At 44.6% G+C, this 15,087-nt stretch overlaps 1 protein-coding gene across 4 annotated transcripts; it reads right to left on the bottom strand.

The window, feature by feature from the left end:
• Positions 1-952: 952 nt before the first annotated feature.
• Tap2 (transporter 2, ATP binding cassette subfamily B member) lies at positions 953-13,692 on the bottom strand. Of its 4 annotated transcripts, none has more exons than XM_020164180.2 (13): positions 13,610-13,692; positions 12,756-12,963; positions 11,833-12,336; positions 11,631-11,745; positions 9,548-9,678; positions 9,096-9,301; positions 5,277-5,474; positions 4,992-5,120; positions 3,245-3,433; positions 2,891-3,064; positions 2,555-2,714; positions 2,070-2,206; positions 953-1,739 (listed from the first exon to the last, which is right to left on the bottom strand). In XM_020164180.2, the coding sequence occupies exons 3-13, from the start codon at positions 12,323-12,325 to the stop codon at positions 1,572-1,574; spliced, it is 2,100 nt and encodes a 699-aa protein (XP_020019769.1). In that variant the 5' UTR covers positions 12,326-12,336; positions 12,756-12,963; positions 13,610-13,692; the 3' UTR covers positions 953-1,571. The 4 variants fall into 4 exon arrangements, with proteins under 4 accessions (XP_020019769.1, XP_073938566.1, XP_073938567.1 ...); XM_074082465.1 differs by having other exon boundaries at positions 953-1,733; XM_074082466.1 differs by lacking the exon at positions 2,070-2,206.
• Positions 13,693-15,087: the final 1,395 nt, after the last annotated feature.

Raw genomic sequence — 15,087 nt, 5'->3', positions numbered from 1 at the left:
TGGGTAGGGAGGATTGAGATTTATTCATTTATCCAAAGGACTTGTTATTTATTATCTGTGAATCGTGCCCTGTGCCAGGGAGGAGATTCAAAGTTTAATAAGAAATATGGCCTTTCCTCTAGGAGTTCCTGCCCTAGAAAAGGACAAAGATGCAGTTGGGAGAATTTAATCAGAGCTGTAAAAGACATAAGCCTCAGAAGACAGAAGCACTTGGAAAGGAGACTTTCTCCAGACAAAGGAAATGAGGAAGCCCTATACCTAAGTTAAGTCTTAAAGAACTTGGAAACCAAGGGAGGGTGGTTCATAGAAGGGGCAAGAAATTGTATTCTGTGGAGGATTTGGGAAGAAGAGGGTGAAGAAACAAGAAGCACTGTGCAGTAGTGGCATCGTCCCACGTGCCTTGCAGAAAGAAAAATGACTTTGTGAACACAATTGGGAAAGGGCAGCCGATACTAGAGAAACCTCTCTGGCAATGGGATGATGTAAGACTAAGAATGAAGGCCATCACAGCAGGAGTGGAGAAAAGGCAACGGACTGAGAGCTATTGGGAGCCAGAAGCAACCTAGCTTTACTTTATCTGACTGTAGGTTGGAGACTATGGACACAAGATCAAAGGAAATGTATTCAGTGTAGACTCTAGGGTCGGGCATGGATTCAACTCTACCACTGTGAAACCTGAGGAGTCATTTAATCTCTTTGAGCTTCAGTTTTCTCATCTGTAACACGGAAATAATAACCAGCTTCATAGAGTTGGGAATAAGGATTAAAGATGATAATACACAAAAATCACTTAGCATAGCTCCTACTAAAACTCTATAGAGGTTAGTTATTATCAATGCTATTATTACAAACTGTTAAATAGGGAGCTGTGTTGTAACCAGTCATACTCTAGCTTCCCCAAAATACCAGACATGGGTGGGAACAGGGAAAAATACAAAAAGGCAGCCTCATGAATATTTACATCATATTGGTTAATATGCATCTCAAAGAACAGATACATAGATGAGAGTATAGCAAGCAAAATAGTAACCATGGGGCAGAGTGGCTCGAGTGGTACAGTGCCTGCCTAGCAAATGTGAGGCCCTGAATTCAAACCCCAGTACTGCAACAAAAACAGAAAGAAACAAAAAATTAACCATGTTTATGTCTAGGAAATAAAATAAAGTATATTTTACTTTTTTCTTTGTACTTTTCTTCACTATACTTTCTAAGTTTTCTTTATGAAGGTGCACTTATCTGCCTAAATATAATTTTTTAAAAAATTTTTAAATAAGTTTATTGTGCTATAATACATTATTCAGCATCAGGCAAAGCTCAGTGCAGCAAGGAAATGTTTTCAGACACACCCAGCACACCCCACCCCCATGGCCATCCCCACACTTCCACCCACCCAACCCAACCCAACCCAGCAGAAGCACACACACGCCAGATGTCCATCATGCCTCCAGCTCCAGGAGCAACTACCCAGGAGCACAACCCAGGAATATTCAGAGGCGTTACTCTAGGTCTGGGTCTGGGTCCAAGTGATGGTTCTGAGACTGTTAATGTATCTGGAGGTCACAGTCCTCCAGTTACTGCTGTACCAAGTGGAAGTAGAAGTCCTGGTCCTCCCTGAGCTGGGTGGGATTGAGCAGCTGCCCCTGCTTGAGCACCAGTATCTGGTCAGCACTCCAAACCGTGTGCAGCCTATGTGCAATCACCAGCACTGTTCGGTCCCCGTTGGATCTCCAAGCCTGTAACTGAAAGGGCAAGATCACAGTGCCTCGGAAGATAATAATGAAATGGACAGCACAACCCAGCTGGGTACAACCTCCTATGACTCAGGGTAAAGAAGGCATGAAACATGAAGATTGCAAAGGGTGGTAGGTTAGGGTCTTTCCTGCCCTTCTCTCTCGACTGTAGTGAAGGATGCAAAAGGCAGCTGTGGAGGAATCTAACCCTACAAAGGCACAGACACTTTCTCTACCACTTAGGCCATTCATCCTCCTCTACTCAATTCCACACAGGCTGATCCTTCAAAAGTGACCACTTAGGTGCCAAAGACCCTCCCTTCCCACTCTGGTACTCACAGCCTGCTCACACTGGACATCCAGCGCACTGGTGGCCTCATCCAGAATGAGAACTCGTGGGTCCCTCACAAGGGCCCGGGCAATGGCCAGACGTTGTTTCTGTCCCACAGCCATCTGGCTGCCCTTCTCCCCTACATCTGAGAAAATCAGAGAAATTCCCCTCTCAGATGCAAGTGATCAGGGCAACACTCCTCCCCATGGGGAAGGACAAGTGTGCCACATCTATTTCCCCTAGGACCAGTTAGGAGGTACCAGGGTCATGGTAGGGTGGGGACCCTGGGACTGCCCCTGTGAAGTGAGCACTGCTTCTGCATTGCTCTCTGGGAATAAAGGTCCTTCCCTGCCCCCAAGCAGGACAGAGAAGCTGAAGAATGCATGATGTGAAGGAAGAATGGTAAGTGGAAACAGAGGAAGGGGCAGGGAAGAAGCAAATTTTCCATTTTCTTTTCTAACTAAAAGGGTGGTTCACAATCCGCAGAAGATACCTGTATATATTCCGTGCTTCATCTCCCTTATGAAGTCATCTGCATGGGCCGCCTGGATGGCAGCCATCACGTGATCATCCTCACAGTTCTTCAGCCCATAAGCAATGTTGTCCCTCACAGAACCAGAAAACAGCACAGGTTCCTGCCCAACTGAAACAACCTGTGTGGAGGAGATGGGTGCAGAGGACATGTGAAACCCCAACCATAGGCACCTTGCATTCCTCTCACCCTCCTACCTCAGAATGGACCCTCAGCTTTTCTTCCCGTGGATTCTCCCATGCTCTCTCCATGCATACTCCTTCTCCCCTGTCCACCTCGTTCTCGTGCTCCACCTACCTGTCTGTGCAGGTAGCAGTGTTCATATTCTGAAATGGGCTTCCCATCCAGCAGCAGCTGGCCTCCGGTGGGCTGGTACAGGTTCTGCAGCAGGGCAGCCACAGTGCTCTTCCCAGACCCATTGGGTCCCACCAGCGCTGTCACCTCTCCAGGACGTAGAGTGAAAGTCAGCTCCTGGAAAACCAGGAAAGAGTTAGGGCCTGCCACTCCTCCCTCAGGATTCCTCTCCTCTTCCTAACAGAGGTAAGAACAGCTTCTCAGAAGCAAATCATATGCAGGAGGTGGTTTCTGACCACCTATAAGCAGCAGAGAGCAAGAGGTCCAGGTTCCCTCCTTGTGGCCTCTTTTGTGTACCTTGAGCACAGGCTGGTCAGAGTTATTGGGATATGCAAAGGAGACATCTCGGAATTCCACAAGACCCTGAAGTGTAGGAGGGGCCAGTGTTCCAGGCTGGGGCATATTTGGCTTTCTATCCAGGTATCGAAAAACTTTCTCAGCAGCTCCAACATTGCTCAGCATATCCCCACACATGTGCACCAGCATCTGGAAAAGTGGAATGGACTGGTCAGCTAATCAAACACCTTCACCAGAAACCAACTCCCCAGTTCCTCAAACACTCTCCTGCCACACTCCACCCACAGCCACACTTCTCCTCCTCACCTGAACAAAACTCTATCTTTCAATGTACAATTTGGGTGGAATTTTTGAGACAGGGTCCTGCTATGTAACCCAGTCTAGCCTTGAACTCACCCTCATCCTGCTTCAGCCTTCAGAGTGATGGGATTACAGATGTACACCACCACACCTGGCCCATTTTAGGTAAATTAAAAGTGGCACCAATACCTCAGGGTTCCGTTTGCAATGGAAAGGATCTGAAGTCCATACTGGGTCACACAGCATTACTTCTGTCTCCAGACCTTTCCCCCTTACTCTTCTGTATTCCTGTGTACAGTGCTGTCTAGCTTGATGAGACAGGGAATACCTTAACAGCCGGTACTGTTCCTAATGCACCTTTGTAGCCACCAGAGTATCTCGTATAACTCTCCACACATAAAAGATGGTTAATAAATGTCCAGGGAAATTATAAAACAAAGCCCAATATGAAACAACTAATTAGTTTTGAAAGCTAGTAAATATAAGGAAAGAATAAAATATCCTAATCAAACCATACCACTGAATAACCCAATAGTCAATGAGGACAATCCCTTGTGAATGATGTGCTCCAGTTAATGAATTAAAGACTGAGATAGAATATCATCATTTTGCAACCCTCATAATTTAACAGATCATGTACTAAGCATCAAAGCTTGTGCCGCCACAAAGAGAGAGCTAGACATTGCATGTCTCCTAAAAGAAGACACACCAGCATCTAGGAAATGCCTTGTCAGTAAAATAGGAAAAACCTGAATCTCACAAGATTCAAGATTTAACAACCAATGGTCAGGAAATACAGAGGCAGAGAAACATATTAAAATAATAATACAGAGATTCAATAAACAAAGTCCAGGACATAATGAACTCTATGTGATAAATATCCTATTTCTTCAACAAATAAATGTAGAGGGAGGTGGATATTTAGGTAGATGGGCAGACAGGTAAAGAGACTTAAAAGACCTATCAGCCAATCACAATGTGTGGACCTGATTTGGATCCTGATTTGAATAAACTATGTAATGTCTAAGACAAGTGGAAATTTGACCGTTGATTATATTTGATGAATTTTAAGAATTATGGTTAACTTTTTGGTGTCATAATGGCTTTGTGATTACACAGCTTTAAGATGTTTATATTTTAGAGATGCATACTGAAATCTCTACTAACTAGACAATATGATATTTTGCTTCAAAATAATATGGGGGCAGTGGATGGGGATACAGATCAAACACAACAGGCAGAGGTGATATTGTTAAAGCAGGTGATGAGTAAATATGGGTTCACTGTATTCTTATTTTTTCTTTGCATATATTTGAAGTTCTCCATAACAAAATTGGTTGGTTTTTGTTTGTTTGTTTGTTTTGTTTAAACAAATAAAACCTAAGGTCCAGAAGATCAGAGAGGAAAACAGAGGATAAAAGGGAGCACCTGTGGGCTCCTCACTCACATGCACATGGTTCCCCACGTCCTCCTGGTACAGCAGAAAGGAGAGCAGTCCACCCTGGGTGATCTCACCAGCCAGTACCTGCTGCAGTCCACAGCTCAGCATCAGCACCTTCACACCCAAGCATAGCACCTGGGACAGGAGAAGAAAGAAAAAAGCTTAGGAGTCTTCCCATTCTTTCCCCCACTCTGCCCCTGTGAGATTGAGCTGCAAAGGACTTCAGAACCTGCTGTAGGTTTCTATTCCATCCCCTCCCTCTCCCTGTACCCCCTTCCCACACACTCTCACCCTCCGTATGAGCAGATACAGGGCTTGTTCCATGTCTCGCTGCCACCACAGATGACGACATTGCTCCAAGGCTTCCTTATAGCGACTGACTTCATGCCCCTCTGCCCCAAAACTGCGCACTGTCTGCAGCCCTCCGACTGCCTCCCGTACCACCTGCCCTGCCCTGGCCACTGCATCCTGGATCTGCAGAAGCACAGCCTGGAAAAGCAGGGCAGCACATATCCCAGGTTAATGCAGCAGAAGACAGCCAGCCCCCAGGTCTCATGCCAGCCCTGGGATGCTCCCCTTCTACCTAAACGCATCCAAATATTCTTTTTCCCTCTTCCTTACCTGTCTTCCCAGAAGGAAAAATAAGAGTAAAGGAGAAAGGGAACAAAATATTATTAAACTTTTACACTATTCTCGGGTAGTGTCAAAGATGCACACTATTTTTTCTTTTTTTTTTTTGCTTATTTTTTATCTCTTGCACACTATTTTTAACCTTCATTTAAGATAATTCTTACACATACACATACACCATGTCTGATGGGGAAGAAGGAATAGTTTTCCCAAGGAGTCACTGCTAAATAAGAAAGGTGGTTTCTGAAGGAGTCATCACTAGTTAAGAAAGAGATGTAATTCAAAGTAGATCGAAGGACTAAATGTAAGAACTACAACTATAAAACTCTTAGAGAAACATAGGGAAAAAAGCTCAATGACAATCAATTTGACAATGAATTCTTGGATATAACATCAAAAGGATAGATGACCAAGAAATGGTTGTGTGGCTGGGGAGGATGGCTCAAGTGGTACAGTACCTGCCTAGCAAGTGTGAGGTCCTGAGTTCAAACCAAAGTACTGCCAAAAATTTTTTTAATTAATCAGACTTCATCAATATTAAAAACTTTTGTGACTCAAAGGATTCTATTAATTTTTGCCATCACAAAATGCAATAGAATATTTGCAAATCATGTTTCTAATAAGGAATTAATATCCAGAATACACAGGGCTGGCAGAGTGGCTCAAGTGGTACAGCACCTACCTAGCAAGTGTGAGGCCCTGAGTTCAAAACCCAGTACCATCAAAAAACAAAAACAAACAGAATATATAAAGAACTTCTTCAACTGAACAACAAAAACACCCAAATTTAAAAAAGACAAAGGAACTAAATAGACATTACTCCAAAGAAGATAACAACATTCTTAACACCACTAATCATTAGGAACATAAGTCAACATTTAACTGCCACATCACAACCATTAGAATGGTTATTTTTTTAAAAAAAAAAAGACAACATAAAATAATAAAATTGAACAGCCACATGGGAAACAGTAGAGCAGTTCCTCAAAAAATAAAAATAAACTTACCACTTGACCCAGTAATTCCATTTCTGAGTATATACCCAAAAGAATTGAAAGCAGGGTCTCAAAGTCTTTGCCAGATATTCATCAGATAAAGGATTAATATCCAGAATATATAAAGAATTCAAAAAGTAAACACCAAACGGACAAACAATCCAATTAATAAATGGACAAATGAATTGGACAGTTGTTAAGAGAAGTCAAATGACTAATAAATACATTTTTTGCCATAAAGGGAATTCAAATCAAAACTACTTTGAGATTCATCTCACTCTATCAGAATTGCTGTTGTCATCAAGAAAACAAAAAACAAATGCTGGTGAGGATAAAGGAGGGGGAAAAGGAAGCCTTATACACTATTGGTGGGAATGTAACTTAAGTGTAGCCACTATGGAAATCAGCATGAAGGTTCCTCAAAAAACTGAAAATAGAACTATCTTATGATCCTGCCATACCACTCCTGGCATATATCCAAGGGAATCCAAGTCTCACACACACTAGAGATATCTGTATGCATGCACACACGCACAAACACACACACTTTATACATATAAATCAGCACTATTCAAAACCAGTCAGACTATGGAATCAGCCTACATGTCAATCAGCTGAAAATAGATAAAGAAAATGTAGTATATATACTCAATGGAATATTTTTCAGCCAAAAGAACAAAATTATGCCATTATCAGAAAAATGGATGGAACTGGAAATCATCATGTTAAGCAATATAAGCCAGACTGAGAAAGAGAACTCCTTTCTCACCTCCTTTCTCATTGCAGAATCTAGACTTTAAAAAAAAAAGCAACCAAAAAATGATGTGAACATTAACAGGAGGAGCTGTTTTGGGATGAGAACCAGCAGGAGGGAGAGAATGAAAGGAGAGGATGAAGGTGCATTTATGAAAACAGACTAATGGAGCCCATTAAAAATGCTAGAAATGGGACCAAGTGTGGTGTTTCACTCCTGTAATCCTAGCTTGTTGGAAGGCTGAGATTGGGAGGATTATGATTCTGAGCCAGCCCTGGCATAAAGTTGGCAATACCCCCCTCCCCCAGTCTCAACCAATGGCTGTGCATTGTGGTGTGCACCTTTCATCTCAGCTACACTGGGAACCACAAATACGAAGATCACGGTCCAAGCAGGCTGGGCATGGAGCGAGACCCTATCTCAAAAATAACCAACATGAAAAAGGCTGGCAGAGTAGCTCAAGTGTTAGAGTGCCTACCCAGCAAACACAAGGCCCCAAGCTCACTGCCAGTACTGACAAAAGAAAAAATTACTAAAAATGGATGGAGGAGGATAAGAAAGGTAGACAGAGTCACAGAGGGGGTGAATTTGATCAAAGTGAAGGTATATGCTTATATGGAAATATCACAATGAAACCCCTTTGTACAATTAGTATATGCTAATAAAAAGACAATAGGGTTCAAACAGATATTTGTATATCCATGTTTATAGCAGCATTATTCACAAAGCCAAAAGCTGTAAACATGTCCAGTAACCATTCATGGATGGCTAAGTAAGCAGGATGTGGCAGAGGAAGAGGAAGAATATTCCACCAGAAGTAGTGGTGGCACAACATTGTGACACTAAGTGCCACTGAGTTTTACAATTTAAAATGAGTCATTTTATGTGATATCAATTTTATCTTAATAAAACATTTTTAAATCAAAAAAGGAAGGCTATTCTGACACACGCTACAACATGGACGAATCTTGAAGACAAGCTAATTGAAATAAGTCAGTCACAAGGAGACAAATCTTGCATGGCTCTACTTACAGGCGCTGCCTAGAGTGACAGAATCTATAGAAACAGAAAGTTTGATGGTGGGTGCCAGGGGTTGCAGTGGGGTAGTGGAAAGGTGCTGTTTAATGGATGCAGAGCTGCATTTTAGGAAGATGAAAGAAGTTCTGGAGAGAGATGGTGGCAATGAACACACAACAGTGTGAATATGTTCAATGCCACTGATCTGTGCGCTGAACAATGATGAAAATGGTAAGTTTTATGTCCTGTGCTTTACCACAAGAAAGAGCAAAGGTAAAGCTGGCACTCAGACTCAGGACTTCCTGACTCAAGTCCTACTTCCCTTATTCTCCATCCAATTCCTTCTGATGATTTTATGTGAAGAAAATCTTCACCTAAACCCTCAAAGATACCCTTTTTGATCTTTTATGGGGAGGGTATGTGCAGACTCCTTTGAGAAGCCAATGAAAAGGTATTGTCTCTCTAGAAAAATAATCCCTTTACCCCACACACACTCACTCACACATGTACAGTTTTGCTTATAGTCCCAGGGGTCACAGAACTTCTAAATTCAAATGTATATCAATGGGTTGAATAAATGAACAAAATGTGGTGTAAAGGTACAATATACTCTAAGGAACAAAAAGAGAAAATTCTCTCTCCAGGGGATTCTACAGCTATAAATGTATAGTCCTCCACACCTTCTTCTCAATGTCCCCTAAAGCCCACATGTACCTGATGGCGGGTATTGTACACCTTCTCCGCTGCTATTGTGAGAGGCATGTCAAGTAGAGAGAGGAGGGTGAGTCGAGGTGACACACTGAGCATGAAGCTATAGAGCCCCACCACTTTCACCAGGCTCCGCAGGAATACATTGGCATTAAGAGGAAGCCAGCAACTCATCAGGGTGGTGTCTGAGCTCAGTCTTGAGTTCAGCTCCCCTGGAGAGGATAGAGTAGATGAGAAAATCACACACAGTGCAGAGCCTCCAAAAACTCCCTCCTGACTGGCCGGCTAACACAGCCTCCACCTCTCAACACCCTCCCTCACTTACAGAGAGATATGGAGGCTATGTCTTTACCCTGCCCCAAAAACAACAACAGGCTGTGGCAATGGACAGAGACAAGAGGGTAACTAAGGGACAAGGAATGGTCAAGGGAATCCCAGGTCTGGACTACAGCCCCCACCTGTCTTAGTCTCCTGGAAGAAACCCAGGTCCTGTCGAAGCAGGGAGGAGAAAAGCTGCTCTCGGATCCTCAAGTTGATTCTGGACATGGTGAGAAGGAAGGAACCTCCTCGGCAGCCTGCAGACAGTGAGCTGTGGGTAGGGAGGAAACAGAAGTGGGTTAAAGAGGAGAAGATGCAAAGAAGAGGGATGTAAGTGAGAGAAGCAGAGGAGAAAGTCCAGAGTCAAAAGACATACAAAGCCGAGGAAAGCAAACCACAGGAGACAAAAGGGAAAGAAATGGCAGGGGAGCAGGAACAGAAAGGAAAGCACACAAAAGTAGAGGAAGAAAAAAGGGTAGACATGGTTTGTACATGTAGAAACAAACTCATAACATATACAAATTTTCAAATATTCATAGAATTCACTTTGTGCTAGACACAAGGGGAGAATGCAATAAAAGTGAAAAAGAAATTGCCCAGTGCTTGCTTCTGGCCTGGTCTTCCTCTGTGCTGTCACTCTGGGTTTCTCTGTTATAGTTTCTTACCTTCTCAGCAACAAAGCCCTCCTGCATAGTCACAGATGCTACATTATGGGAACTGCATCAAGGAAATCCTGACCTCCATTCCCTGAAGCCCAAGAGGCACATTGACCCCATCTTTCAAACTTGGAGAATTCTACTTAGAACAACCAAATTCTTACCACAAAACTTAAAGAAAAATGTAAAAACATGAAAGCAGGTGTTTTACAAAATGTGGATTTCTAATACAAACTATGTTACCACAATTAAAAGGCTGTCAGAACAATTAGACATGAAATCTTAAGAGTATGGGACTTTGGTAATCACAGTGAAAACAGAGACAAAGAAGCCACACATAGGTGGAACAATTTGAAAGTAAAAAATGGTTGGGCTGTTGTTTTCATGTAAGGAAGACATCAGTGGTGCTGATGCTGCAGCTTAGAATACATATCTGATGGTTCCATGAATGGGAATAAGAAAAGGGAACCACTTTGAGAAGGAAGTGTGATACATATGGAATTTAGGTACCCAGAAAAATGAGTGAGAGTGGGCTACCCAATAGTAAAGCTAAGGGGAAATAGAGTTTACAAGACCACAGCTCAGTATGGAAATTCTGAGAACCACCTGCAGAGATTAACTGAGTCAGCTCAACAGGAAAAAATGGAATCCCAAGAAAAGCCCATATTTAAGGATCCAGAGGAGGAAAAATCTCCAATGGAGGCAGAGTAGATTGGAAAGTAGAAAGGGGGTTCCTAAAAGCTAACTGCAGAAAGAGGTCAAAAATAAGAGTTTATAGAGAAGCCAAAGAGAAGGAGGCTTCTCTTTAGGGGGGAAAAAACAAAGAGCAGTGGATTAACCAATATGAAGTTCAAGCTTGAATAATTAATATCAGCAGATAGTAGTAACAATGAAATGAAGATATAATGAAGGTTTTTAAGAGTATAATAAAGGGATATGACCATAAAAATGAGCAGATAGAGGTGACCTAGGATTGGAGTCAGGTGGTTGAGTCAGTGCCTCCTTAAACTTGCACTCTAAGTGCCTCACACCTCATTGTAGTCCCAGGCCTACCAAGCAATTTGGTTTTTTGGTTTGCTTGTCTTGTTGTTGGTTTTTTTTTTTTTTTTGCTTGTTTGTTTGATAGAACAGAAACCTGAGTATTTCTAGAAAGAGAGGAGAAAGCAGGTGAAGAGGAAAAGAGTAAACATGCTGAAAAGAAAGGTGATCAGCCTCCAAATAGAAGCTTTAGAGATTGGCAAAATAAGTGAGGAATGAAAGACCAAGATGGAGAAATATGCCCACCTGCCAGGAGACCCTGGAGAGATACCCTGAAGACACACTTAGGGATGAGAAGGAGGTGGCAGAAAAGAGAAATGGTATTTTGTGGAGGTAAAAACGCTGAGAAAGACATTCCATTCTACTCATATTTGTACCTATATGGAAAAATGGATAGATGAAACAAAATGGTGAATAAATGCATGTATATTTTAGTTTAAGTATTGTGTGTCTGGGGCAAAACAAATCTAGAAGAGAGTGTCTCTGTAAAGATTTAGTCTAGAAAAGGGACCCAATGCCCATCACCTACCTCCCAATGGAAAATAGGCACATGAAAAAGATGGCACTGCTAAAGGCATCCGGATCAAAAGCACCTCCAAGGATGTCAATCACACGACCAGAATAGTGAGGGATTAATGTCTCTCCTGAAAGAAGAGTGAAGGATAGCATGAATGTGTCTGTGCCAAGGCCCTTCTCCCACCTCCACCTCACCTTGTCCTCTCCCCACTCACCCAACACAGCCATAACAAGAAAGAAGAAGGCAGACATGAGGTAAGGCAGGTCTGGCCTGGAGAGCTTCAGCAACCTCCACATCAGGGCTTTGTTGTTCTCCTGGCCTGGCTCCCTCTCCTGGACTCCTGGAAGGCTCAGCACAGCCCATAGAGCCCAGCTGAGCCCTGCAGCCCCATACCCAGCCAGCAGCCAACTCCAAGAAGCTGAAGCCACTCTGACTGGGGGGGCACTCAAGGCCCCTCCCACCAAGGCTCTCAGGGAGAGAAACAGAGGGGTTGCCAGGCACAGCACAGGCAATAAGGTCTCCACAAATCCCAGCAGCCCTCCCAGCTTTAGCAGCCCCCAAAGTCCTCCCAGTCGCAGGGTCCCCTCCAGCCATAGTCCTGGAAGGCCTTGGGGAAGCACAGCTCCTAGAGTCCCCTGAAGCAGCCAAAGTAAGGCCATGTCCACCAGCAGCAGGGAGGCCCAGGACCTCAAGTCAGGGAGCTGCATGACGCAATGATCTATGGGTAGAAGGTGAGAATTTAGGGGAGGGATCTTGTCCCAATCCTTGTTCTGATCCTCCTGCCCTCCCAACCCCCCACGGACCAGAGGCTCCTTGTTTTATCCAGTCCCACCCTGAAAGATCTCCTGGGTATTGCGTGGTCAGCAGTCCATCCCCTCCTAGGACAGGCAGATGCTGTCTTGTCCTAGGAAGCTGAGAGTCTGCTCACACGTTTAAAAAAAAAAAAAAAAAAAAAAGCCTGACTGGGTCACTCTGCCATCTCCCGCCTGCAGCTCCTAAATTTCCAGCGAGCCAAGCGGTCCCAGCTGCAGTCCTCCACTCGCTGGGGTCAGACAGCAAGGAAGTGGGAACACCGATGGAGGGTGGGAGGGGCTGCCGCCCTCCTAGCGCTCTGGGTTTCCATTCCCAAGAACTCACCCGCAGCGGCGGTGGGACAGCAGTTCCACAGCGCTCTCGGTAAGTGCGGAGCACCGACCCTGAAGTCCGCTCTCTCAACTCCGTTTCCCCCTCTGATCCGCCAGCTCACTGTCCCCGCGAGGGCCCGCGCGGTGCCGCGGCTTTCGCTTTCGCTTCCCAGCACAGAGCCGCGTTCCGGGCGCTGCGGCCAGGTGGCGGCGCCCGAGACCTGCAGACGCGGAACCCTGCTCAGCAAGTCCCTCTGGGCATCCCACATCCCCAGTTATGCTCACCCTCCCTGGTGGTTACTTTGTAACTAAAACTGCAAAATTGTTTCAGTGACTGAACCACTGGGTTTTGCGTTACTAGCTCAAGTTCTGAACCTATTTTGAGTTCTCTCAGCCAGACGCAGGTGACTCACGCCTGTAATCCTAGCCACTCACGAAGCAGTGATCAGGCGGATCGAGATTGGAAGTCAGCCTGCAGAAATAGTTCCAGAGACCCTATCTCGAGAATAGAATAGGTGAAAATTTAAGGAGGTGTTATCCCACAACTTGTCCCGATCCTCCTGCCCCCTCCAACCCCACACTGAAAGGTCCTCCCGGTGCCGCATGCCAGACAGCGTACCACCCCTGGGATGGAGGACATTCTCCCAGTCCGCGAGAGATGGGAGTCTGCTCGCGCTATTAGAAAACAAACAAAAAAAAAATCCTGACTGTTTCTCTCCGCCACCACTGCCTGCCTCCTCAAAAGCGGTCCCAGCTGCAGTCCTCCACTCCCCCGGGTCAGAGGGCAGGGGAGCGGGTAGAAGGCATGGGTGGTGCGAGGGGCTGCTCCCCTGCTCGCACTCCGGATTTCTGTCCTCAAGAACTCACCTGCAGCGGCGGCGAGACGGCAGCTCCGCAGGGCACTCGGTAAAGTAGAGGTCCAAATCTGAAGTCGTCTCCCTCCTCCTCCTCCTACTCTTTGTACCCTCCCTCTCCCCTCTATCTCTCTCTCAATGAGGCTCCCCCTCAGGTCCGCCAGCGTCACTGTCCGGGTGAGAGAGCCCTTGAGAGCCCTTCAATGTCCAAGGCTTTCGCTTTGGCTTCCCAGCCCTGGCTGGCATTCTGAGCGCAGCACCTGGAGGGCGGCTCAGACAACCGCAGACCTAGAAATCCTGATCCTCAATTCCCACGGATGTCCAAGGTCCCCAGTTAAATTCAGCCTCCCGGTGGTTACTTTGTAACGTAAAACTGGAAAATATTTTCAGAGACTGAACCACTGGGTTTTCTGTTACTAGCTCAAGCTCTGAATCTATTTTAAGAAGCACCTGCTCAACCCAGGCAAATTCATTGTAGGGTCTTGTGTAAAAATGGATCTAGACCCTGAGAAGACACAGGCAGGGCCGCTCCTAAATAAAGACCTGAGGAGATTTCCACTTACAGATTGGGAATTAGGGGTCTCTGACCCATTGTCTTCATATGTCCTTGTCAACAGAGCACCTGGAGCAGGGTATCAAGGTTTCTTCTCTGAATTATGCTAGGAGAATTGTCAGCATGGGAGGGAAATTCCAGGGACTGACCTATTTAATACAGATTAGATTATCAGTCAGGTTTCTACTCAAGTTTCTACTGGTCCTGCACAGAGCTAGCAATGGAACCTGTAGATTTGTTTCTTTCATTTTTTTTCTTTTATTCATATGTGCATACAATGTTTGGGTCATTTCTCCCCCCTTCCCACCGCCCCTAGATTTATTTCAGAATTGACTCTTCAGGGGAGGTGATGTGACACAGTAATAGATTGCATTGCTTGCTTAGCATGCCTGAAGCCCTGTGTTCCATCCTCTGCCATATGTTACTGTGCTCAAATCAGAGCACCATTTTCATAAATGACTTATCAGGTTGAAACTATCTTGCAAACTAAAACAGAAAAGGGGAAAAAAATCCCCAAATGGACAATTGCTTGGATTCCAAACCACTGATGTGGAATGTTATCAGTGTGTCTATCAATGAGTCACTTAACTTTTAAAGTAGTTGGGAGGAAGAAGGTTTGAAGTAGGGAATAACTAAAATGTCTCTGACCCTCTCTGTTATGGACTTAGAGATCTCTCCAGGAAAGAAAGAAAGGAAGGAAGAAAGAAAAAACTTCACACTGCTGTTTTTGTCTTTCACCCATCTCCTTTACCTAAGTGAGAGGACCTGGTTCCTGCTCCTTCCTGTAGCTCCTGAGTGTTTCTAGAGTCTCCTTGTGTCTGTCTCTTTTTTCTAACCTTCCTCTTTTACCTTTTCCTCATATTCCCCACTTCAGAGAGTAGGACTCCCTACTTATCTCCTTTTTCTCTTCAGTCATGATCCTGTCATCTTAAAATCAA

The sequence above is a fragment of the Castor canadensis genome, chromosome 8, assembly GCF_047511655.1.
Source record: "Castor canadensis chromosome 8, mCasCan1.hap1v2, whole genome shotgun sequence".
In the NCBI taxonomy this organism is placed as follows: domain Eukaryota; kingdom Metazoa; phylum Chordata; class Mammalia; order Rodentia; family Castoridae; genus Castor; species Castor canadensis.
Note: the sequence above shows the minus strand (reverse complement) of the source record. Positions and strands in the feature narration are given on the sequence as shown.